At 35.7% G+C, this 26491-nt stretch overlaps 1 protein-coding gene across 3 annotated transcripts in view; it reads left to right on the plus strand.

Moving 5' to 3' along the window:
- Positions 1–25435, plus strand: part of PNPLA8 (patatin like phospholipase domain containing 8) — a 38367-nt gene extending 12932 nt beyond the window's left edge. For all 3 annotated transcript variants that reach the window (XM_009095021.4, XM_018919611.3, XM_018919612.3), the window contains exons 7-10: positions 1006–1063; positions 3283–3477; positions 21075–21270; positions 23097–25435. In XM_009095021.4, coding sequence (XP_009093269.1) covers positions 1006–1063; positions 3283–3477; positions 21075–21270; positions 23097–23371 — 724 coding nt within the window. In that variant the 3' untranslated portion in view covers positions 23372–25435. The remainder of the gene's footprint in view (positions 1–1005; positions 1064–3282; positions 3478–21074; positions 21271–23096) is intronic.
- The last annotated feature ends 1056 nt before the right edge of the window (positions 25436–26491 follow it).

Here is a 26491-nt window from a genome sequence, read left to right on the forward strand (position 1 = left end):
GACTGCTGCTATGGTAGCCTTTAAAGCTTCTTTTGTCTTCTGACCTGAGTAGGTAGATAAAGGTATTGTTTTTAAAAATGGAAGTGCCACTCCCTCCTGTCATGGGTGCAAGCTGTAGATTAATGATCTTGTAATAACAGCACATGGAATATCTGTACTTTAAAAGTGTGGCAGTATGGAAAACCATAATTGCAAAATAAGGCAGATGTTTGGGTGGGCTGTTTTTAGGGGAGGAAGAAAGCTTGCTAATTTAAAGGAAAACCTGTTTGGAATCATTATTGGTTTTATTGGTATAAAACTCTCTAGTTTTATACCTTTATTGTAAGCAAATCAAAGTTGAAGTAGATGGTAAGGTGGGATCACTGGCGACTATGGTAATTTGCTCCAGTCTCTTCTACTGTGCAGAAGGATTATCTTCTAGTTAACAATAGGAATACTGACCCTGATATGATGAGAAATTACAATGCTGACCATTAGTGTGATTTATGAAAATGTGTTCATGTGAAAAAATATTATCTCAGAAAGGAATGGTAAATGCATATTGGATTACTGTTATGGAAGACTACATGTAGATGTTTTAACTTTCTTCTAAATCATATGGAATCACATCTTTCTCTCCATAGCTTTTTTTTCTGTAACTACTGAAGAGTAATTTTTCATTACTGTAGAACCACTTAATAAGGATGTTGACTTTTTAATTCCTAAATGTGGCAAAGTATTTTGTCTAACTATGTAGTTGAGTAATGATAATGATTTATGGTTAGGTATGTAAAGTGAGTAATTTGAATCATGACCTCTTCAGTCACTCTTCAGACTTATTTCCAGCAGGCTGGAAGGTTTGAAGTGTCAGTTCATTGAAGTCACTTGTATAAATGGGATTGTTAAATTGAAATACAAACTTTGCTTCTTTTAAATGCAAAGGTCTCAGAAATAAGGATGATAAAAATGTACATCTTGTTCATGCTTAATTGATCGAGCATTTTCAATTTTTTACACTTTTTTTAGAGAAAAAATGGGATCAAATCTTATGATTGAAACTGCAAGAAAGTCCAGATGTCCAAAGGTAAGTACAGTTTTCTAAGGTAAATACTAATTGTATATTTCACAAGTACTCTTAAGAGTTCTGAGTAAATTCTATACCTAGAAGAGCATTGGATAGACAGCATGAATGTTGAAGCGTTCTTCAGGCTTCTGTATGTGATAACCCATGCTTTTAAAGGATAAAAATTAATTAGATTCTTAAATTTTGGCAGCTATTTCTGATATTTTTATTACTTCTAGTAGGAATATATTGCAGAGATGTTAAAAATCTTGTAAGCATATAAGTACTGGGTCAACATTTTGGGATTGTGCTAAGTTTGTTTTTTTCATGTAAGAATTCTAGTGTCTGGAGGTTCTGTCCTGTCAGCTGTGATCTGTGTTACTGTGTTGCAAGAGGACCGGGTTTCTTCTCACTTTGTTTGGAGTACCTGGTTTTCTCCATTCACTTTCTTGGGCCCCAAGATCTCTTCTCTTCCTGTATGATAGAAAAGGCACTAAGTCATAGGAGGGGTGTTACATACAGCAGCATGAGAGTGAAAGATGAGAAAGCATGGGTATTTTATTTTTGGTGAAGGATAGGGTGTGAAGAAAGAAGGGAAATATAATAGGATATATTTCAGAACAATCTGTAATTAACAGGTGTTTTGGTGTCATAGCACTATATTCAATGCTTTACTGTTAAATGGAAGATATTCACATTTTTCTAAACATAGAAACGTGTGCCTTACTGACTGCGTTCCTAGTCCGTGTCTAAAACAAGGACATGAAAAGGCTGGTGTGGTATGTTGCTTTCTGAGAGTGAAGCTATCCTGTGTTGACTTGAAAGTTATCTTTGAACTGGGATCTTTGGCTTCCTTCCATGTTCTTCAGTAATAAAATGTGAATATAAATAGAGCTGAAACTAACTGTTCCCACTAATCTCTTTATAGTGCTGTCAGTGGTGGCACTCTTTACAAGGCACAGCAAAATCAAAATAAAACACACAGTTCTGTGCTCTGCTGCTGCTAAATTCATGACAAGATGGGTTTTTCCAGAAGGTGTTGAGCACTTTGCAACATAGACTGCATCATGGAGTGTATATGGGTATTGCCAAAAATGAAAGCATCCTTTTAATAAGTTTTCTATTATATTTTCTGAAGTTTTTTTCTTACTGCTTCTGGTAGTGCTTAGAACTAAACCCTCCTTTTAGAAAAACAGGAAACTTCCTCCATCAAATGATGGAGTGTGAATTAGGCAGTTTTGCTTTTGCATTGTAATGTAGAAGTTATACTTTTGTTTTCTATAAGGATGAATTTACAGTGAATAAAATTATTTAAATTAAGTAGCTGAAGAGTGAAAATGCATACAGTGATATCATAGCATCAGCTGTGCTGTTGAGTAACGTTTCATGAAAACACCCTACTCTGTAAAACAGTAAACAAGATAGAACTGAGCACTCACTTGGCTGCTGAAGAGTGTTGTTCTGACAGTGCCAGCCAGGCTGGCTGCATCACCTCTAAAGGTCTTGCACATTCTAACACTCATCTGTAACTACATGTACTTTCTTCTTATGATTAGATCTGTAAGATACATTATTTTTGTTGTCGTAGTTGGGGTTTTTTCAGTGGAAATATAATTTTGGCTTTTCACTTAGATGAACATTTGTGATTTTTGTTACTGACATTTTAGTGTCCTTACAAAAAAATCTTGAAAGACTTTGATTCTTGTGCAAGAGAGATTCATACTACAATTCTTTAACTACAGTTGCAATATAAAGTAATCATTTTCTTGGAGAAAGGAATTGATTGACAGTTTTGACATTCATATTTAATGGCAGCGTTGTATTGCTGGTTACAGACTTCTGGGAATGAAATGCTATTTCAAAAGGAAAAGTATTTAAAAATCACATAGTTGACGCCTGCATTTTGTTTAAATATCATAGATATTAGTTGAAACAGAATAGCTAGTGGAAACAATTAATTGCAGGTTTAAAATAGCATTTTCTTTAGGGATTTGGGTCTCTTGTTTGTGTTTTACCTTCCCTTTTAAAATTTAGCTTGACATTAAAAAAAAGTAAATAAATATTGAACCTAGTAAGACTCCAAAGGTGCATTATTATATACATTATATATACATTACATATATATACATTATATATACATTATCTATACATTATTATATACATATGGTGGGAAGCTTTCATTCTCCTATTATGGTTATTATCATCATATACAACTAATTTTTTTCCTCCTCATTTACTAGGTTGCTGCAGTAAGCACCATTGTAAACAGAGGAACACCACTGAAAGCATTTGTGTTTAGAAACTACAACCATTTTCCTGGCATCAAGTCCCATTATATGGGAGGCTGTCAGTATAAGCTGTGGCAAGCAATTAGAGCATCATCTGCTGCACCAGGTTACTTCCAGGAATATGTTTTGGGCAGTGATCTTCATCAGGTAAGTTGAAATCTTATCCTTGAGGAAATATTTTCCAATTTTACACCTGAGAAAAAACATGGTCTGAATCTCTGAATCAAAGCAAATAAGTTAGTAGTACAAAGGAAATCTAGGACAGATGGGGTAAGAAAAGATATTTTTAGCTCCTATAGTCCTTACAGAACAAGAAAGGCTTAAAAATCTTAAGTCTTCTCAATGCAAACCTTAGCTCTTCTGCTATTGCTTACTTCTCTGCCTGGGAGGAAACCTTATATGAGTTGTAAATTGCCTCTGACTTCCTGCTTGCAACTGGTATTTGGCTGAGCATTATTTCGCTAAGTAGGTGGTGTAACTTTAAAATCTAACAATATTGCAAAATGTGAAAAAAAACCAGATTATACACTTTAGCATGCTTTTTATTCATGCACAAATTCAGTTTATGGTCTACTTTAATTCTTTCCATTGATAGCTTATTCAGCTTTACCCTGGTTCTGGGCTAGTAAGAAGAGTAAGAGATGCCACAGAAGTAAGATAAAACTTAGAGGACAACTGCAAAAGAAATTCCCTTGAGGATAAAGCAGTGTCTCCTATCATCACTGCATGCTATTTTATTATATTACAGCCTCTCTTGGTGACCCTGATAAGTAAAGAACAAAGCAGATGAATTTCTTTAGTAGTTTTTTAGCCATGGGGTTTTAGTCCTCCAATGCCCTTGTATTATTCTGCAGTTCTTCATGTTTTCAAAGAATACTTCTTGCAATGCATACTAATTTAAAACTATTAGTATTTATTTTAATAAATACCTGATGCAGATCTGTGGCAGAAAAGACTACAAAGGGTGACTGAACCAGAGATCTTCAACAAAGACAGCACAGGACTGACACTTTAGTTTAATGGAAGCATCTGTTGCATTTCTGTTGTATTAATTCATATGATGGCATTAGCCTCAAATGCTGGAAAGCAAGTAGCATATTTTGAGTAATAAGATGTACCTGGATCACATACAGAATTTCTGATGGTGTCCATTAGAAGATTGTGTACTGCCCTTAGCATTGTAATGTGCTTGAGTAGTACTGAAATTTAAAGGCTTACAGATAAACAAGATGAAATAGAGAAAAATTTATTCGTTTAAGAGGTGGTAAAAAACCTCATGGGTACAAGCAAACAAACAGCTAGAATTTTATCTGAATAAAGACGGCATATTTCCATATTTTTATTCAACATTTATTAGGTGATTAAATAACTCAGCTATCTAAAAGCTGCATAGAAATTAAGGGGTGAAGGGGAAGGGCTCAGGATCAGACTCAGGAAGGGAGACTCAAGTTCAAGAGATTCTGAAGTTTCTTTCATTTTATTGTTTCCCATTTTTGTTTAGTACGCTCCTCATCCCTCCCTTACCTGACTGGCCCCCACAACCTTCCTGGTACAGTGCATCTAGTTATCCTCAAAACATTTTAATCAACTACTAGCTGAAATAAGCAAATAAGTTTTGACAGGTTTTTAGAACTAAAAGTGGAATAACACATCAGATTCCAAGCCAAAGCACTGCTTGAAATTCTGAAGTGTGCTCATCTTCCATCTGGACAAGCAAATCTGGGAAGGGAGCTGCTTTAGCCTTGGGAGCTGTTCCAAGCTGCTCCATAAGTGATCGGATGGGTCAGTGTTAATCTATGTGAAGAAGTTTTCTTTCTCTTTCACCTTTCCACCCCTTCTTTCCTTGAATTGAAAGTACTTGGAAATTGATCTGTGCTTTTACATGAAGGATAGCTGAATAAACAGCATGATTTTATAACTTCTACACAGTGCTTTATACAGTTCTTCATCTTAACATAGTTTCTGAATTGCCAGACTTGTGTGAAATATAGTAAGGCTGGTACTTGTTTCATCTGTGTTCACTTTTAAGTCCAGTTTACCAGACTAGGGAATGTATAATTGGTGTCAGTAAGGATCAGATTCAGTATTTTCAGACACAGAGGACTGGAATAAAGTCTCCTTATTTTTTCCCTTACTCCAGAGTCTTTGACAAAGCCCTTCTATCTGATCTTACAAATCCTGTTTCCCAAGTTCACCATTCTTCTCTGTTTGATGTATTATAATTACTAGAAAGCTAGGGCTTAGGGTGTAACTCACCTTTGTCAGCCATAAAGAACTAAATATGTTCTCAGTACTGAAGCAGGTTATTGTAGTAGAACTAGATGCTAAATATTTGGATTCAAACTGTTTCATATAATCTGAAAAATCTCTTCTCTCCAGCCAGGAATGTTTAAACAATTGAATTCTTATAGAAACCACCTTTCACGTGTGACATGCATTTCTTTCCCCAGATTACATTTTTATTATCACTTTTCTTACCACATCTCCTCTTCTCTAATTGTCTGGTTTGTGTGGGGAGTACTTGGATGTCTAGGTACCAAGTTAGTACATGGCAAATGCTCCTTAACTGTCTTCATACAGCTTTCTAGCTGAGATTATAAATCCACTGTACAATCTGAAACAACCTTGAATTGCCTTGTTTTAACCCTGGGGTAAGAGCCTCTGTGCATGTAGCAGACTGCTATTTTTATTTTCCTGGGATTTAATGGTAGCTCATTGGAAAAAGCAAGATATTCAAGAGTTTTACCTCTGCTGAAATATTCAACATGAATTGAAAGAAATACACATGCATAAATAAATTTTTAAACAGATAGAATCCTAAATGCAGCCATACTCCTTCTTAAAATAGCTTTCTTACCAGTATGTTAATATTGGTAACACTTTGTTCTTATAGTTCATATCATAAATATGGGAATAGTAGATTCTTGTTAAGAATTCTTCTTTATTCTGAAAATGCACTGCAAGTGTAATTTTAAGTTCCTTGGCCAGTAGTATATATGTAGTGTATATGGAAATTCTTGCTCTTTTCTGTATGTGCACTGTCTAACAGATTGAACTGCTGTTGAACTACTTGAATAAATGAAGCATAACATTGTTAGATGTTTTTGATAGTACTGTGATTTTTGAAAAGGGCATCAGCACAGTGTGCATTAAGTGTAAATAATAATTTATGCCAAAGGCTTCAAAATTGCAGTTCAGTGTCAGAAAGATGGTGTTTTAAGAATCTTTTCATTGATTGGGACTCTGATCATCATAATCTTTCAGAGAATATGTTCGAAGAACATTAACTGTGCTAGTTTCTTACTAGCTTATATATAGCCTCCCTCTGAAGTGTTGATATTTCTAAACAATTCCAAGAACAGAGTTATCCAAAATGTATGTGAAAATTCAGAATACTAAGTACTGTACTTGTTTCCTAGCTTTCAAGTTTGTGACTCTTTAAGCATTATATAGAGACCATGTTCCATATTAGTTGTACATTTAAATCTGAATGAGAAACACTCTAGCAGTTCATCTGACTGAAGGCTCTTCAAATGTGTGAAAATACTTATTTTGATAATGGAAATTTAGTGGATTTTTTAATAGTCATCCTGCATATTCATCTCTTATGTTATCTAGCTTTTGTTAGGATCAGAGTCCTTCACAAACTGTATGAAGTAGCTGAATGAGAGTTATGTGTAGGGTTGAGATGAATTCTTAAAGTTCTTAGGTATGACTCCAGATGTCTGTGGTGGAGTCATGGCTGAACTGAGCTGTTAGCTTTGACTCGTTTTTCTGTAATTCTGGAGTTAGATGTGCATGTGTATTTGGGTACACACATGTGCCCTTTCACTGAAACATTTCACTTTGATTTCCTGTACCGGGCACTCTGTGTGAAGTGTGGTATTTTTTAAATAAGGTAATAAATCAGTTTTAGTTTTTCTGATGTTATTGTTTAGAAAGAGGTTTCTAGGTGCCTGAACATTTACTTGTGCTGCAGGTGAGCTGATGACTTGGTTTATTAAATTTCTGCAAAAAGCCATCAGTTGTTGCAAACAGCAATATTTACATTCAGGTCAATCATGCCATGCTATCTGGTTCCGCTCTGTCAAGTAAGAAAAAACAGTGCAGCTGTTGGTAGATGAGGGGAGTAGGATTAATATTCTTTGTGGTTCAAAAGAGGAACACATTAACATTCAAAGGGATTTAATCCCTGTAAAATGCTTCTCCAGGAACCCTGCAAGTTAAGAGAGTTAACCCTGCAAGTCATGATGTTACATTATAGAAGCTGTATTGCCACATGTCAGTTCCTTTATTTTAAAATGTATTTTTGAAGTACTGAAGGCCCTTAACCTCTCCCCAGTCCTGCTACATCCAGTGACTTTTTTCCCCCCCTCTACTTCCTTCAGAGGGCTGTTATTTCTTGTATCTATTCTTTTTCTCTTTTTTTCCCCTGTACTGTGGAAAACATTTGGGGTACTCAATAATGTCACTTCAGTAGACAATAAAGTATGCTGAGAAAATTATTAATTAAATTAATTAAAAGAGCAATTTAGAATGTAAGAAATCATTATGCACACTTCATTTAATAGCTTTTACAGCACAAACTAAATTCGTCCCACAGGATTAATTCAAAGGGCAGCAGGGATTGTGTATGTGATGGTGGTAAATTCAACAAAGCCGCAGATTTTTCTCAAGTAAAATACACTGAATTTAGTACAAAGGACTTGATCACCTTTTTCTCGACAGCTTCCCATTATTCCATTGTTGTATTACAATTCCATATATTATAGTGCTGATGTTGATGTATAATATTGCTCCAATAAATGTGTTTTCTTTGAGCAAAATCAGATAATAAAGCAGTTACATTGGCACCTAGTCTGTTAGTGGAGTTTTAATAATGCAGGTGTAACAGGATGTGTGATGAGAATACAACCTAAAAATAAAAAAAATATATGTAGTAAAATAGTAATAACTAAGATTTGAAGTCACCCCTTCATTGGAAAAAGATAAGTCATGGTTTCTACATATTTTTTTAGACTTTCCCTTTCATTTTATTAGGTAACAAGTCTGTAAAGCCGATTCATCTTTATAGCTTGTTACAGGAGAGGCCTTCAAAAGTGATTCACTTAGTGCCTCCTACCCTAATTGGTTTTACATGGTAGCTCTTAAAATTAGATTCAAGGGTGCTTCCCAGGCTCTAAGACATAGAATATAGGTCACATTGAAGTTCTTTTCATTCTTAGGATATGGCACGGTGATCAGTATGCACCAGAGCTTATGCAGGCTGCGGTTTAATAGGTGTATCTTGTTCTCACAATGATAGAATCAGCTCTTTCTTTGTTTCTCTGTCTACTTTTTGCCATACACATTTGCCTATAGCAATCAAGGCAGTGTTGCTTACTGTTTAAGGAAGAGGGAATTTACTGGCACATGTAAGTTACATGGATATCTGCGTTTCTTTCTCTCTAATGGATTCCATAGGTTAGTATAACAGCTCTGAAGGTGGACGTGCACTCTGCAGTTTACCAGCCTTTGTGAACTTGCTGTGGTTACTGTACAAGTAGTATGTTGCAGAGCAGACTGCTTGAAAGATTCCCTGTAGGGGCTTGCTAAGTGACATATTATTGGCAGATTTGTTTAGTATAATGAAATTGAGAGTGTCTGTTGTTTAGGCATTTAACTTGGAAGCATTCTAATTTTTATCTCAATTGTTTCAGAGTGATGTTTTCCTAATGTAATCTTCAGAGGGCTTATTTAAAAGAAGAAACAATATCTTGCTCTCATACAAGCTGTAATCATTTCACTATTTTTTTTCACTTAGACTTTTGAGTCCCTGTATCTTCAGTGACACTGTTGACCAGCTAATATTTGCTATAAAACAAATCTTGTAAGATCAGAGGAGGCTGTGTAGAATGGAAGATTGTGAACGGAGTCAATTCAGTAATCTCTGTACAGTCTAGGTTCTGCACTCATGTTCTGATGTTGCAGCCACTATTTCTTAGATCAAAAAGAAATATTTTTCAGTTCTTTATAGTTTTTATTTTCCTAGGTTATGAATTTTTTTCAACACTGACTTAAATGGGGCCATATTTCCAAAGAAAATAGCCTTGTGATGTTCATTGCAAATAAAAGCCCAAGGATGCAGTGTGGTTATTGATACACTTTTGCCTCTTCCTCTTGCAGTCTTTCTTGCAACTGGACTATTCAGTGTGTTTTTTGCGTGACCCAAGACACATTTCACAACATTGAATGATATATTGGAGTTAAAATTAGCACTTCTAATTCAGAAAAAAAATTCAGAGGGGTTAACTTGATCAGGCTGGAACACTTGTTACCTTAACAGTATGATGTGTTTCCTTTTTGAGAGGAAGATACAGCTTAGAATTACACTTGCCTTTATATGTTGCCTTGCACTTTATATGTTGGTAGTTTAAATCATCCAGTGGTAGTTCCCTACTCAGACCTTTTTCATGATGGCTGTGATACCAGCTGTATTTTGTCATTTAGCCATCTACTTCTTAATTTAGGGGACTTGTGAAAGTGCAGAACTTTTCCTTCAGTCCTTACTCCCCATCCACCTGCCTCCACTGTGGATACAGGTGCTAGGTTGTTCATTTCCAAATCCTGAATCCTTCACAGCAATTATCTTCAATGAATTCATTTTATCTCATAAATTTTGTCCATTTTAAGATCAAATCCTTTAGTTGCAAACATATTTCATTTCAGTTGCAGTGAAATGAAATGTAATGTTTGAGTCAACATGTAAAGAATCAAATTAAGAAATTTAGGTAGCTTGCATAATTCCATAAATAAAGGGCTATAATTGGAAATCCAATTTTAGTTTGAAATTACAGTGTGAAAGATAAAAAGAAATTAGTGGAGTCTGTAATACGTTTAGATTTGAAAGGTGACTGTAGAGTTAGCTTACAGCATTGATTGTTATATGGTTTTGAACAGATGAATGACCAACATGTTTTAAGTAGCATTTTCAAGTGATATATCCAATAATGAGCCACATACATTTCTATGGGTCACCACTAGTCTTTCTGAATTTTTCTCAAAGCATTTGGAAGTTCCTGACATTTTACTGTTGTTTAATAAGCTAGCAGCTAAAAATGTAAACCAATTAATTAGGAAAACTAATATCAATATTGCTATGTAATAGCAATAATATTGATCAAGTTACTGATGTAAAAATGTATTGAGTCTAAATATTTCCATTGTTATCTTGGGAAATAAAATTTAAAGAATTTAGAAATTTTGAAAATTTAACATGGTCCCATTTCATGAAGATTAGGGTATCTCCTTATCAGGTATTCCTTGCTCAGTTGTAGAGGTTTCATACTAATGTAATTGTTTGGTGCAGCTTCCTCCTTAGTCCAGTATATTCTGCCATAGCAAATAGAGTGCTTACATGCTTCCTAAGTTGAATGTTGTCAGCAAGGACAAATCTTCTAGACTTGAGTATCTGGAGTCATCTGAATACAGAAGGATTTTATTCATACCCATGGGTTGGGGGATTTTGTTGGTTGTTTTGGTTTGGGGTTTTTAACTGTACTGTTAACTTACCTGTGCTTCAAAAGTATAAGAGAACCTGAGTTTGGGTCTGTGTCTGAGGTCAGCATAGGTTCAGCCATTTTTTGTTAGGTTACACACTCTGATCCTTATTTGTAATATCACAGCCAATTCATCATTTGGGAAACATGGTTAAAATACATACCTTTTTTGTGATGTGTGCCGTTGTTAGCTGCAGAATTAATGTTATTAGATCTGTCATGCACAACTTATGCTTTTAATGAAATATCTGACAATATATTTTATTGCCAAACAATTCTTCCTTTCATGATGTCTATTAATATTTAGTAAACTTCCTCAGTGCCCTGTAAGCATACATTTTCTGTATCTGACATAAACCCATAAATTTAATGATGTCTTCAGAGCAGGAGGTCATTTTCTGTGAAATAATGACTCACTAGGATGAGTTAATAATTCAAAATAATCACCTAGAAGTCTACCTCAGCCAGGCATTCATTCTAATGAATGTAAAATATATTATCAAATGTTTTGCATTTAAGAGCAATAGTATTGACAGTTCTCAGAAGCATTGATCATGACATTGGGGTGTATGCCAATTGTATTTTGTTATTGCTAGTTTTTAGGGGGAAAAATGATAAATACTCTATGGGAAAACAGTTTAACTGAAAAGGAAGCTTTTCAGTAAATTTTCAAATGTTATTGAATTTATTTTTTTTATTTTGTTATGTGATCTTAGTATAATGTCTCTCTGTAACTGGTGTGGCAGAAGTACAAATATAGCTAATGCACCTTCAGATTTTCTTTAAAAAAGAATGTAAAATAATGCAGTAATGGAAATTTAATATTGGTGTCATTCAATAATATAAGTACCAATGCATTTTATTTTCATATTCTGTACAAATGTTTTCTCTAGAATTTTTCCCAATGCTAGTTCAAGGGAAATCCCTTTTTTACTGCACTCTTTGTGACAAGTAACTTAAGTGTTTATTTTTTTATTTAAACATAAATCATAATTTTGAGACAGCATTTCAAAATAATGAGCACTAGGTGTTTCTTTCAAGAATCTAAAGGAGCACTCTGGCTCTCCCTAAATAAGGGAATTGGTTCTTTCTGTAATTGTTAGAAATTTTCTGTGTAGGAGGGTGGCATTTATATCTGTCACCAATTAGGGCCTCTGCTGGGAATCAGCATTGTGCAGAGTATATTATAATTGTGTGTAGTTGACCCCAGTAGTCTGCTTCTTAGCATGATTAAAATGCAAGGGTGAATCTTCCTGAATAAATTGGATTAAATATTTGTATAAGGAGACAACTGTAGGTCATTGTATGCTTCATAAAAAAAGGCTGAAGTTATTTAAATAAGTTTCTCACTCAAACAGCAAAGTGGAACATACCATTAGAAAGAAGTGAAAACAAATTATTCTCGGTCACTACATTTTAGACAGAGATTTATTAGAAATATTGACACCACCATCCATTGCTTGTCAGCAAGATGAAAACAGTTCTCCTTCTGTCCTGTTTCATGTTTATAAAACATTTTGTGTTTTGCCAAATATTTTGTTAAGGAAAATAAAGATTGCCTATCTTACTGGGAGTTTCTCTTCACCAGTTTCATCCTCAGTTATACTGAGATCAGTCTGACTGATTGCTCCCAAGAGGAAAGCCATAATTCACGTATATTTCAAACATATTTATGTATATATAGCAGAACAGCATAATCACTTAATCTTTGTATTGAAAAGGTTATGTTTGTGCTGAAGCTATAGGGGGCTAATTTAATGTACAGTTAAATCTGAATGTATAGATTTCTTTTTTTTTTTTCACAAAGCACTTATCAAAACTATAACTTTTTCGCCCATTGATGCTTTACTGAGCAAGCCTTAAAACTTAAGGTGCAAGTACTGATATTTTCATAGTGCCACTGGTACCCAGAGCAGTGAGAGGACTAGGCTAGGATGTGAATCTTGAAGTTACCTGTATCGATAGACCTTACTACCTTAGGTAGTGAAAGAATTCTCCCCTTTCTCATTCCTGTCTTCTACTCTGAGGATGTTTGCTGCTACATACATAAATGTATTGAGATGATTTTATAAAATCATTTTGCCCATTACTTCTGGGAAATAGAGCAAATGTTTCTAAAGTAGCTATTGTAGTTTCTCTAAGAAGTAACCCCTTATTACTATGCAACAACTCCTCAAACTCATTTGCAGTAACTAGATTTATCCTTAAGCTGCATATTTATGATATTTATGTTGACTTTAAGTATAGAATTTAAAAAATACTTTTCAGAAGTCCACTCAGAGTCTTAGCCTGTCTTGTCCTGTGATAGCTTTGTACTAATTCTGTCTCTGCTTTTGCACAAAGACAGTGAAAGTAAACAACAAAGCAAGTCTCTAAGAGTGAACTAAAATGCAAAGCATGTCTGCATAGGCAGTGAGGTGAAGTGGTTACTATGGAGCCAACAAACTCAGCTTCCAAATATCAGACTTGGCTTTCATACATTATATATCCTTCATTCAGTGCTAGATTATTTTATTCACAAAGTTTAGGATAATTTAAATGAAACTGTGCAGCACACAAGGTGTTATACAGAACAGTTACAAGGCTCAGCTTGAGTCTGACAGAATTAGGAAGCGCAATGTGAGACTATGAATGTGGAAATGTTCTTGTGAGAAACAACTGCTCTCCCATGGTAAAGTATAGTACAATTTTTCAATTTTAGTATCTTAATTTCAAATAATTCTTTTCAAAGTATTGACTTAAGTATGTCACTGGCGACTTCATGCCTATTCACCATAATTATTTAAATAGGACAAGATTTTCAGAAAGTCCAGTGCTACCAGGTTCCCACATGCTCTGGAATACTTTCTTGCAGACTTCCCAGTCTGTTTTCCTTCTGATTGAAGAATTTGCACCCATCTGTTTCCAGTGTTTAACCAGGCCTTTCTTTACCTCTAGAACTGTGCAAGCAGGGTATCTCTATCAGAGATTTTATTGGAGCATTTGTTTAATGTGCATTTTCCCTGCTTTAAATAATTAAAAATCTATAAGTCAAGTCACAGGGGAGCCTTGCCTGACCATTTTGCAACTATCAAAACACTGATAGAAAATACTAGCTACAGCGTTAGACTCCTTGTTACCTTCCAGCAAGCTCTAAAAATATGGTTACTGTTGTATTAAGGATTTTTTGTGAAAAAATCTGTATGAAAAAAATTAATTGTTAATTTAATAATAATTAATTAATTAATAATTAATTAATTATTATTCATCTAAGAATATGATGTTAAATAAAACAGAACAACTGCACATTTACCACCTGGAAAGCATTTGACAAAAGACTGAAAACAATGTCACTGCTTTGCTTTCACTAGCAATTTTTCAGTTGTATTATTATTAAGTTCCATTTTAATATTAACTTACTTGATTACTTCCACTATTTTTAATTTAATAATATCTATTTTTTATTTAGAAATTTCTAAGAAGCCTATTTCTTTGCTGCTTGCCTGCCTGATGACATCGGGAAAGTTATGCCCCCTTTTCTAGTATCTCCTTGCATTAGAATTCCTACTCCAGCACTTTGTGTTTGGTGTACTGCCAGCAAATTAAGTTGACTCAAGTGTAGAATGGTTTTGCAAAGTTCAGCAGATAAAGCAGTGTCTGCCACTGCACTGAGCGTAGCAGCAGAGAAGGGAAGGGGTGACAAATGTGTGTTTGGGAAGTGAAAAAGACTTTGCAATTAGATTGAGATCTAGCTAAATGAGAAGAGAGGGTGAAATGCTGGGAAGGCCAGATAATCCAAGAATGGGAGAACAGAAAGAAAAATGGATCTGCCCTGGCTGTTTCCCAACAGTGAGTCCTGTGTCAAAGCTTGGGCCAAGTCCACCTGTTGTGGGTATAGGTCAACAGTTTAGTAATTTGTAGAGTTCCTGTAAGTTACCCTTTCTGTTAAAGATTGCAAGGTGTGAATCATAGACTCATTAATGTTGGGGAAAACCTACAGAGTCCAGCCATTAACCTAATACTGCCCAGTCCACCACTAAACCACATCCCTAAGTACCACATCTGAATGTCTTCTAAATACCTCCAGGGATGGTGACTCCACCACTTCCCTCTTCAGTGTGTTCTAATGTTTTTTTGTGAAGACATTTTTCTTAAATGTCTAACCAGAACCTCTCCTCACACTACAAATTTTGCATTTTCCACAAGACTGAGACTGGACTGACAAAATTCAAATTCCAATTAGAATGGATTTTGAGATGTAATTTTGTTTTACAGCTAAAATTATATACATCTGTGATTTGTGCAGTATTTCTTAAACTAGAGTAGAACCTTAGGAAAACTGGAGGAGGAGGAGAGGGTCTCAGGTGGTTATCTATCTGGTGCAGCCTCCTGTTCAAAACAGGCTAAACCTCAAAGATGGATTGAGTTGCTCAGGACTTCGCCCAGCTTAGTTTTGAAAATATTCAAGGATGGAGAATCCACAGCTGCTCTGGCTCTTCCTCTGTACTTTTTGAAAGAATCTGGGTGTTTCTACTTTAGATAGTAGAACACTGTGATCAGCTTCCTCCTTGGCTTTCTTTTTTCAACGGGGTAAGCAAATCTACTTCTCTGTGTTGCATCTCATCTGTTATGTGCTTCAGACCCCAAACCATCTTAGTGGTTCTTTACTGTATGTGTTCCAGTTTTCAGTGTTTTTTAACTGGGTGTCCAAAGCTCTACAAAGTATCTGTCCCCAGACTGGCTTTGTGCATTCTGAATATAAGGGGATAATCACTTCTCTTGATCTATTGGTTTTGCTTTGAGACCCAGTGTATGTCGATAAAGTGTAATTTATTGAATATTCTGTTCATATGGACTCTATGTGCACACAGGCAATACCATTCCATAGGGACATAGCTAACAATATAGAGGAAAGGACTGACACATTGAAGACATTCCATCTGTCCAAAAGGAACTGATAAACTTAATAGGAACAAAAAAGATGTAGGGCTACACATAAAGTTAGCAGTGTTTTGTAGAATTTGCATTGTAGCCTGAAGCTTATAATTGAAGTTAAAATAACACTTTATATCAACAAGATTTTTTCACCAGCATATGTGGTATAAAGATCCTTATTTTGTTTTGAAACAAACAGGGATTGTTGTTGCATCTCTGTAGCCATAAATCAGATAAATTTGCCTTGTTTACTTCCAGTTGTTTAATTACACAGAAGTTCAGAGTGGCAAGAAAGCTCATGGAATCTAGCATGGATGAGGAAGATGTTGTTAGTTACCAAGACATTCCATACTACTGGCAGTCATTCAGTATGTTTATTGCATTTTGGTTAATGTATTTTTGTAAATATATTTTAAAAGCCAAATGCTTACAATAAAATATTGTAATTAGTAAGTTATAAATAATTTAGATACATTTATATAGTATTTTATAGCTATAGAACAGATTCAACAGAATGAGAAAAGAAATTAGGACAGCAGATTTAGCAGCTCTCCAAAACAAGGATCAGTGAGGTTTCTTGTGATCTCAGTATCTTTTGTACAAAACTGCAGAGTCAACCATTTGGGAATTCTGTCTCTGTGTCTCAAGGGCAATCATGGAGAAGGATATGTCATGATTTCTTAAAATTAATTTTGAAATATTTTGATCTGACTTTCATATTTCTGTACTGCTAGTTCAGTAGACATCTTGGGATAGGCTTTTTTTCCAGTTCTATGAAGTTAGAGAAATTACTCAGAAGGGTTAGTTTCTGTTCTTTCAGAATGGAAAATTCTTTGTTGTTTACATTTTCTTCGAATGCACCTAAATGAAATTGTAACTAATTTTCAAATTGTGAAAATACTTTTTCACAAGAATTTCAACTTTTTGCATAATTTATTGTTTCTGGAGCTGCAGATTTAAACAAATTATTGCAGTATTTCCTTCACCAAGTCCTTGATAGTACAGTTTAACTAACAGCATTATTTACTCCTTTAGTAAATTATTGTAAGCAAAACCAGTATGATGAAAATCACTTTTTTAACAGAGTAATATTATTTGAAGTATTGATTAGGATATGGTTACTATCACCCTTAATCTCTTTTGAGGAGAAGAAACAAGTCAGTTGCCTTTCTTAGTCCTGCTTCTAACTTTCAAAAACTGACATGAGTATATTATCTGTATAAATGCTAGCAGTTGTGTCTAAACTGCAAATCATTAGGAATTTACTGTCATTACAATAAACCTAAATTGGAGAATGTTTGCATATGGAAATCATTGCACAAAGCCATTAGTCATCATCACAAACATATTTAGTATGTGTATTTTATGTTCCTTTGATCTTTTATTTTCAGTATTACAAAAATGTTGTAGTATTCTAGTATAATATACCCTCAAACTTCTGATAGCACTAATTTTTCCATGGTGTAGCAGTCATGTTTAATTATATTGACGGTATCAGTGGAAATTATTTTGTAAGCATGTTTTAAATCTAGGATTCAAAGAAAGAATTTAGCACCACTATGATAATTATTAAGATTTTAGATAAAGATTCATGGGGAATTATATAAAGGATAAAAACGTCTTTGTATTAATTTTCTAGACTAAACATGAGCAAGGGATAATGGGCACTGAAGAGACCATTCATGTTAGCAGTGTATTTAGTGTTTTGAGCGAGGCGGATGGTATCCAGAGAGGGTTCAAAGAGCTTTTTGTAGGTTGAAATGAAAGGTTAATTAAAAGAAAGCAAACTCAAAAAACTAAGCTCAGTAATCCTGGTTTTACTTATCTAGCACAGCTGTAGTTACAAGGAGTTTCTGTAAAATGTTTTTCATCTCTAAAACCTTTTTTATTTTAAGCTATTCTTGGGTAGAGCTGCTTTTCCTTATTGTTCTAGTAATGTGATGGTCAGATATGGGATATAGGGAATTCAGGGAACTTTAGAATATAGGGAGTGCTTGCATTATACCTATTATAGTAAATACTCTCTTTCTTTTATATTTTACTTGTTTGTATAAATTCTGAATTGATATGGCTATCCTCATCTTTGCTCTTGATAATGTTCTCAAGCTTAAGTTTTGCCTTTAAAACTGCTGGTTTTAAGGCATTCCCAGCAAAAAAAAAGCTCTTTTTAATTAAAATTCCAAATTAATCTATGTCTTGGTTGGAGTGAAGGTCATTTTACTTCCAGGAAGTGCTGAATGTACTTCTTGAGATTCAGTGGATCAAAATCTCATTGTCTGAATGCTTCTCAGGCTTACTGTCATTCACACTGATTCTATTAGTCTTGAAGTATTTTGTCCCCGCCTCATCACCTACACTTTTAAGATGTTGCTAGCAAAAGATGTCTCTCCTCAGTTCCAGAGTAGCATTTGTTCCTAGTAGTATTGGGCTGAATTCTGATGAGATCTTAATTCTTGAGATGAATTAAGAATTAAAGAAGCCTCATATCTCCAGGACTGGTCCTCACAGGACCTTGAATCGTCCTGATTCCTGATGAAAGGACAGTACAGAAGAGCTCAAGCCCCCAGGGAGATCTTTCAAGTGCATTGGTGACAGCAGCTGTCCTAGTTGATGGTGGACCAACAAGGAAAGGTGCTTTGCTGGACCTGGTGATTATGAAGAATAAAGAACTGATCAGGGATTTGAAAGTTTACGAAAGCCTTGGCTATAGTGACTGTGCGATGTTGGAGGTCAGGATCCTAAGGGGAGGAAGGAGGGGGAAAAGGCAGACTAGAGCACTGCATTTCAGGAAAGCAGACCTCATCCTCTTTAGAGCTCTGCTTGGAAGAATCACATGGACTGTGACCTTGAAGAGGAGTCTAGGAGAGCTGGCCGATATCTGTAATCACTCCCTCTAAATTCAGCAAAGGATCACCCCAATAAGCAGGAAATCAAGCAAAGATGGCAGGCAGGGATGAGCAAGGATGTCCTAACTGAGCTCCAGCTTAAAAAGGTGTAGGACAAAAGGTGTAGGAGGGACAAGGGACCCAGAAGTATAGATGTCCTGTCCAGTCTTGCAGAGGTGGGGCTAAGAAAACAAAAGCTGGCACGGAGAGGGATATAAAGAGTAATGACAAAAGATTCTAAAAGTACATAACAGCAAAAGGACTAGCGAAAAAGTGGGCCTGCTACTGACTGGGACAAGAGAGCTTGTGACAAATTATTTGGAAAATCCAAGATGCTTGATGCTGCCTTTGTCTCAGTCCATACCAGTAAAAATGGCTTTCAGGAATCCCAGGCCCCTGAAGCTAGAGTAAAAGTCTGGTGCAAGGAGGACTTTACTTGGTGGGAGGAGAGCCAGGTTAGGGAGCAGTTAAATGAACTGGTCCTATGGAAATTCGTAAGGTCTAATGTGTTGCACGTTTGAGTGCTGATGGAGATGGCTGATGCCATTGCGAGGTGACTTGATTATTTTGAAATGATTGTGGCTATTGGGAAAGCAGATACCATTCATGTCTTCAGAAAAAGCAAGAAGAAAGCTCTGGGGAACTTCAGGCTGGTTGACTTCAGCCCCAGTCCCTTGGGAGATGATAGAGGAAATCCTCCAGAAAAGGACTTATAAAGTCATGAAGAACAAAAAGGTGATCATTAGTAGTCAGCATGGATTTACAAAGTAGTTTACTTGTGATTGAGCAACCCTGGCAGCCATCTGCAATTGGTAGACAAGTATGAGGCATTGGATGCCTCAACTTCGTGAAGCCTTTGACACTTACCTCCCATACCATAGACAATGTGACAAAGTGTAGGTTAGGTAGAGACAGTGAGGTGGATACAGAGAGTAGCTGAATGATTAGGCCCAAGTTGGGATCAGTGTCACAAAGTCAAGTTAGAAGCAAGACACTAGAGGTGTACCTAGGGATCTATACTGGGGCAAATTCTATTTAATGTCTTCATTAATGATCTGGATGATGGGACATAGTGTACCTGCAGGAATTCCGTGGATGATACAAACATGGGAGGAATGACTGGTACATGAATGGTTGGGCCACCACTCAAAGGGACCTCAACAGACTGAAAAATTCTGATGAATTTGAAAAAGGTGAAAGGCAGAGCCCTGCATATACAGAGGAATAGTCTCATTACACTGAGTTGTAAAGCAGCTTGGCAGAGAAGGACCTTGGGGTGCTGGTGGACAACAAGCTCAACATGAGTGATGCCCACTTGTAGTGAAAAGGGCTAACAGCATCCTGGGCTGCATCAGCAACAGTGATGCCAGAGGTCAAGGGGTATAGTCCTTCTTCTCTGCACTGCTGAGGCCACGTCTGGAATGCTGTCTCTGGTCTCCCAGTACAATAGAGACATGAGTCTATTGGAGTTAGTCCAGTTCAGGGCCACAAAGATGATTAAGTCTTTCTTGTGAGGAGAGACTGAGTCAGCTGGGACTATTCAACCAAGAGAAGAAAAGACTCAGGGAGGGGAGGTGTACCAATTAACAATGGGAGGGAAAGAAGATGAGGAAGCTGTGGTCTTCCCAGTACTGCCCAATGATAGGACAAGAGACAATGGTGTAAATGCAAACACATGAAATTTCATCTGAACACAGGAGAAATTTTTTACTGTGAAGGTGGTCAAACACTGGAACAAGTTGCCCACAGGGATTTTGGAGTCTCCACTTGTGGAGATTCTTAAAACCCAACTGGACATGGCCTTGGGCAGCATGCTGTACCTCAGTGAGCAGGGCAGTTAGACCAGATGAGCTCAATAAGTTCTTTCCAACCTAAATGACTTTCCAACTCTTTAATCAAAGCTGTAGCATCCTGTGTAAAGCTGTAGCCCTTGGGATTTTTCTTTTTTAATTTGTTTTGGAATCTTCAGGTAATGATTTGGGTTTTGTTACAGGAAATTTCCTTGTAATATCACTAATAAGCATTTCAAGGGGCAGATTTTTGATTAAGAAATTGTTAATATGTGTATCTGTCGGTTAATATGTGTATCTGTCTGAAAAGGTCAAGTCATAACTTCTCCAGATATTCAAGTGAACGCTGCTGTTTCAGCCTACCACTTGTATATAATGTAGCAGAACTGAGCACAGCCCCAGCAGCGGCTCTGACGGTGCCTGGGAGGCCAAGCTAGGAAGCTGCTTTATCATACAAACAGATTCCATTCAATTTCACAAAACTTGGAAATTACTGCTTACAGGTTTTAATTGGTTTTGTTTATTAGGGCTATGCTAGTTTAATTTATAGTTGCAGTTTCTTTTGTGATTGTATATTATGTATAGTACCAATATTTGTATTTCTTGTTAATTTACAGGATGGAGGTCTGCTCCTAAACAATCCTTCTGCACTGGCAGTTCATGAGTGCAAGTGTCTCTGGCCCAATGTTCCATTGCAGTGTCTGATTTCGTTGGGCACTGGTCGGTACGAAAGTGAGGTGAAGACCAATGTCACACACACCAGTCTGAAAGCCAAACTGACCAATGTTATCAACAGTGCAACTGATACAGAAGGTTGGTGTCCTAAGATGTACTTGTACTGTGACTGTCTTCAATTTTATTTATGGTTCTTAGAATTATAGTTCCAATTCAGAGAACAATCTTCAACCTTTTGTCTTTCCTCTTCTTTACCAGCCCCATGAAACTGAATTGAAACATGTCTCTTTGTAACTTACTGTGTATAGTTTTAGTACCAGTATTACATTTTTTCTAGAAGATAAATATTTTACTTGAGCTTTAAGATAAAAGCCATATTCAGGAATTAATTTTAAAATAATATCTTCTTAGATTTTATTTATTTTTCCCATAATGCAGAAATGCTTAGTAGTTAATATAGAACATTTATTTTCAACAGCGTCAGAAAATATGTGTTTATACCTGTACTTTTCCAAGGACTGTACTGTATGTTCCAGTGCTGGTGACTGCCATGTCTGTCAGGAAGAGCCAAGCATCTGTTTTCTAAAATAAATTCTGTTCCTAGATGGAAGTACACTGGAACTCTATCACTAGCAGTTTACATCTGTTTTATTTTTTGTAAACAGGAAATATTGATACACAGATAATTTCCCCCTCCCATTACAGAGGAAAGTGATATTGCAAAAAGCCAGGGAACCAGAAATGGTCTTGCGGTCTAGATCCCTTGCTGTATAGTCTCTGTCAGTAGTAGGAAAAAACTAGATTTTGGATTGCCTTTTGGTTTTTGCACAGCTGTGGAAAGGTAGTGGGAATTGTGGGAAGGAGATATGTGCTGTCCACTTTCAATCAGAAAATTTCATTGCAGCTGAAAAATGAGGCAAGAAATTTGAAGGGAAAAGGAAGAAAGGAAAGTTCATTGTGGAGACCAAAGAAAAAAAAATTGAAAGAGAGGAGAGCAGATTTGAGCAAATGGGAACTTGTATTACAAAGGAAAAAAGGGAGAGTATTAAATAGGGCAAGAAAGACTGGATGTGGTGAGACAAGAACAGACATAGCTGAATAATTTGCAGGAGGAGAGGCCAAAACAAGATTATTTCAGATTTACAAGAATCTTTTGCTTTTATCTTATACCTGATTTTTTTCACTTCAAACTTTTTATATGACAATAGATGTTTAAAAGAATGGAGGAACATGGAAAGAATACAAAGAAGGTAGAATGAATGGTGAAGGAAGCAATAGAAATGGGATTTTAAGTGAGCCAACAAAAAGATCTAAAGGGAGAAAGAAACAGGTTATAAAAAAAGAACGTATAAATGCATTGCAGAGTTTTTTATTTTACTAGTTAACTGAAGTAATAAAAAATTTAACTTGAATATTTTAAATTAAATGCATGTTAAATTCAAGCCTCAAATATGTAGTAATATATTAAAAAAATATTAATGATTGTAAACAAAATAAAACTTTAGTCCTACATATTTTTACTTTGGGATTCCAGAAGAACATACCTGTTGTTTTCATAATACCTACTTCTGTTAGTACCAAGCGTAACAAATCACAGGTACCCTGAAATGGGAATATGGAAGTTACATTTGTGCTCTTCAGGATATGCTGTTACTTGTTAAGGACTGGAATGTAATTAAAAATGTAGATAGCTACAAAGCTTACTTAATTGTCATACCAGTGAAGTTGTCTTGGAATAAAAGATTAATCTTTTCCAGAGTAAGCAGAGCTACAGGGTCATTTACAAGTCTTCTAAGGAGAAAGGGGTTTTGATGAGGCAATGGTAGAAAAATGTTTACCCAGCAAAGCAGCACATATTTACTCTTACTGTGTCATTCCAGAGCAGATTTTGTTCAGATCACTTGTAGGACTGTTCGACTCTCTCATGTGAATTTAACTGTTTTCTTCATTTGTTTTCAATACAGAAGTTCACACCATGCTGGATGCTCTCTTACCTCCAGACACTTATTTCAGATTTAACCCTCTCATGAATGAAGACATACCTCTGGATGAAAGCCGTAAAGAGAAACTCAATCAGCTGCAGACAGATGGCATTCGTTATTTAGAACGAAATGAAGAAAAACTGAGAAAAGCTGCAAAAATATTAACACAAGAAAAATCAGCTTGGCAGAGGTTTCAGGACTGGTTAAAATTAAAGGCTGACATGTATGAAGGCTTGCCGTTTCTTTCCAAATTGTGAATAAGTAATGCATGAAAGATAAATGTAAATCTTGTTCCAGAAAATCCATTTGGTATTGTAAAGGAAGAACGTTGATTCAGGGTAAATAACGTCTTTGGAAAGCTTTTAGAACTCTGGGGAAAGCCACTCAGGATGGCTGTTTCGTGCACACTCATCACAAGGTTTTAAGGTGTTAATTATTTTTGGAACTCAATGAATCTTACTGTTGCTCAACTTTAATTTCTAAAGTCAGTAAAACTGAAAATTATGGAAACAATTGTGCAATGCATTTTTGGATGTATGTGCTATGATTGTGGCAGAAACCCTTTATTTAGCAACTACCAGGCTTATTCAAAGTTAATTAAAAAAAAAATCCTCATTCACTTTAGTGTAGGCAATATGCCTGTTAAACTCTTATGTAGGCAGTGAATTTAATTGAAATGTAATATTCTTGCAAAAACTCTGCCTGTGTTAATTGCACTTTTACATCTGAAAGATAACATTTAAATTTGTTTTTTTTATTTTAGTGGATTTTGTACATAACAGTATTGAGTAAAATGTTTGGATGACCATAAATGGCCTATTAAATTATCAACATTAACTGGTATTTTTAGAACTTTCTGCTTATTGTATTTATGGGAATAACTTCAGATTGATTAACTCATTATTTGAAAGTAATCCCAAGCCCCAAAACTTCACTTAAACAGCTATTCTAGTTACAGGATAAATGAAATAAAATACTGAAATAGTTCATATGAATGAGAAAGTTTCTTAGGGAAACTTAAGTTTTGGGGGCCAGACTGGAGGTGTAGTTCTGGTCAAGAAGAAAATTAGAAGTTGCAACACCAAATTATATAAATTTCCTTTTGTCTTCCAACTTTCATATGTGCATTCTCCTGAAATTATGTCAGGGCTGTGAAGTTAACATTTAGAACTTAGTCCAGTCCTATTGCCCATTCCTTTGGGCATACTTCCTGCATATGCCATGAGGGATGCTGTGAGCTGTGACAACCCAGTGTCTCAAGCAGCATTTTCAACAACAGGAAGGGACGTGGGAGTTCTTCAAAACAATGCAGTGATATTTGAGGTAGACACAGCAGCTTCTGTCACATGTTGGCACATACCTGTAATAAGATTGTTTGCCAGGTCCCTGGGGAATGTTTGTCTTGTAGTAGACAGCTACAGTGCATGAGACTATTGACTGGATAAAATGTAAGTTCTATGCAGTAGCTAAATTATCCAGTTTCACCAAAATCAGTGCATTTGTACTTTGCTGTTTGGAACTAATCACCTGCCATTATGTACTAAAAATAACATTTATTGTGATAGTCACCTTCTGTACTTGTTTTAAACATTGAAAATGTTATTAGGCTGCAGTTCGGAAAGGAACTATGAGACAGCTGAGATCCTTGGAGGTGCTACATCATATTCAGAATGTGCAAGAAAGAATTTGATTGGGATGTTGGTTTTTTTTCCCTTTAATTTTATATATTTTTAATTTTGACCTGTGGCATTTTACTCAGATATTCATCCTTTTCATCCTGAGTTGTCTCTCTTATGTTTGCCACAAAAGGCAGACAATTATGATCATAATCCAGCTTTCATTTATACAGCCTCCCTTTTGCATTCCAATTACTAAGAACTGAGTAGAAGAATAATGAGATCAAACCTTTCCCATAGGTGTGAGATGATTTAAGCATTAAAAAAGAAATGTCAACATTATTCTGATAGAAGTACTTTGTTCAGAGTCAAACTTTGTTGCACCATTAGTCAAAACAAACAGTATCAGGTAGTCTCATGTAACAGCACACATTGCACACTTCTCTGGCAAAGAGCAGCCACAGCATCATCCATGAGATATCAAAGGCATTATTCTGAATTCCTAAGTTTCCAGTCACAGTTTTTTGGGGCTAGTATTATCTAAGGAAACAGGTACCTTTAGTGAACAAAGTGATAATGTTGCCCTTTAATTTTTTATGTAAATAAAACCTAATGTTCTGAGGATTTTATTTCAAATAGGGTAAGATCTGGATTCATGATGATACTGTTCTTGCTGGAAGCTGCTGTAATATCTTCATTCACCCCTTTTTCCCCTCCTCTTTATTGATATAACAGTATTTTTCTTAAGCATGGCTTTTAAAAGTACGAATGGAAATGAGTTGAGCTACAGAGTAATTAATTCAGGCCGTTTTAGGCCTCTGTGTACATAAATTCACAAGGTGCTTGTATTGAATGCCTTCAAATTAACTTGGTCCTCAGTGTTGCAAGTGCTGCACTGTCATGGGGCACTAATGAGCTTTTTCTCTTCTGTAAACCGTTTTAAAATGTGGAGATGCAATAGGTATTTCACTTGAGCTGTAATTAGTTTTTAGTTCAAAAAAAACCCCAGCAATTTGTCAGAAATCCTAACTACTATGGATGTGTTCCATAGTGCTGTTGAAGCACTCTATATAAAGTAAAATTATTTTCAGGAAGTTTGAGGCATTGGCTGTGTAATACTGCATTATACTTTAACAGCAGAAAATGGCATAAGAACTGTAGCAGAATGAGATCTCGCTAAATTAGGTAACAGAATTTTAAATTAAAGGGGGTTTTGATAGGGAGCAGAGGAATTAGCACTTGTCAAATACAAGGAGGTTTTGATTGATCATTGTGATGGACTGAAGAACATGATAATTCTCTTCACAGATTAATCTAGGAAGGATCATGAGTATTTTGAACAATATGATTTCAGTGCAGCATGGATTTGAGAAGAGAAGAGAATAGACAAGAATGAAAAAAATGCCTCTGAAGAATAAAAATGTTAACAATGGGAAAAGGAATACTCTACTGCAGAACATCATGTTAAAGGAATCCTGCTTTGAAAAAATACCCCTGGGAATGCTGTGGGGCTATCCAGTTAAAAAACTGAAATTGACTCAGCAGTCTCAGCTGCTGAAGTAACTGTATCACTGCACCAAACCTGAAAAAATTAGATGAGTGTGAGTTTTGAATCTAGAATAAGCAATCATAAGAAGACTGTAAGTAGATAAGCATTCTAGGTCACTTGTGCATTCAGAGACAACTACAAGGTTTGTCTGACCAGATGAGTGTTACCATTTGAAAATGTGCCTGCATCCTGGGAATAAAATCAGGAACTTT

Source organism: Serinus canaria, chromosome 1A (assembly GCF_022539315.1).
Source record: "Serinus canaria isolate serCan28SL12 chromosome 1A, serCan2020, whole genome shotgun sequence".
In the NCBI taxonomy this organism is placed as follows: Eukaryota; Metazoa; Chordata; class Aves; order Passeriformes; family Fringillidae; genus Serinus; species Serinus canaria.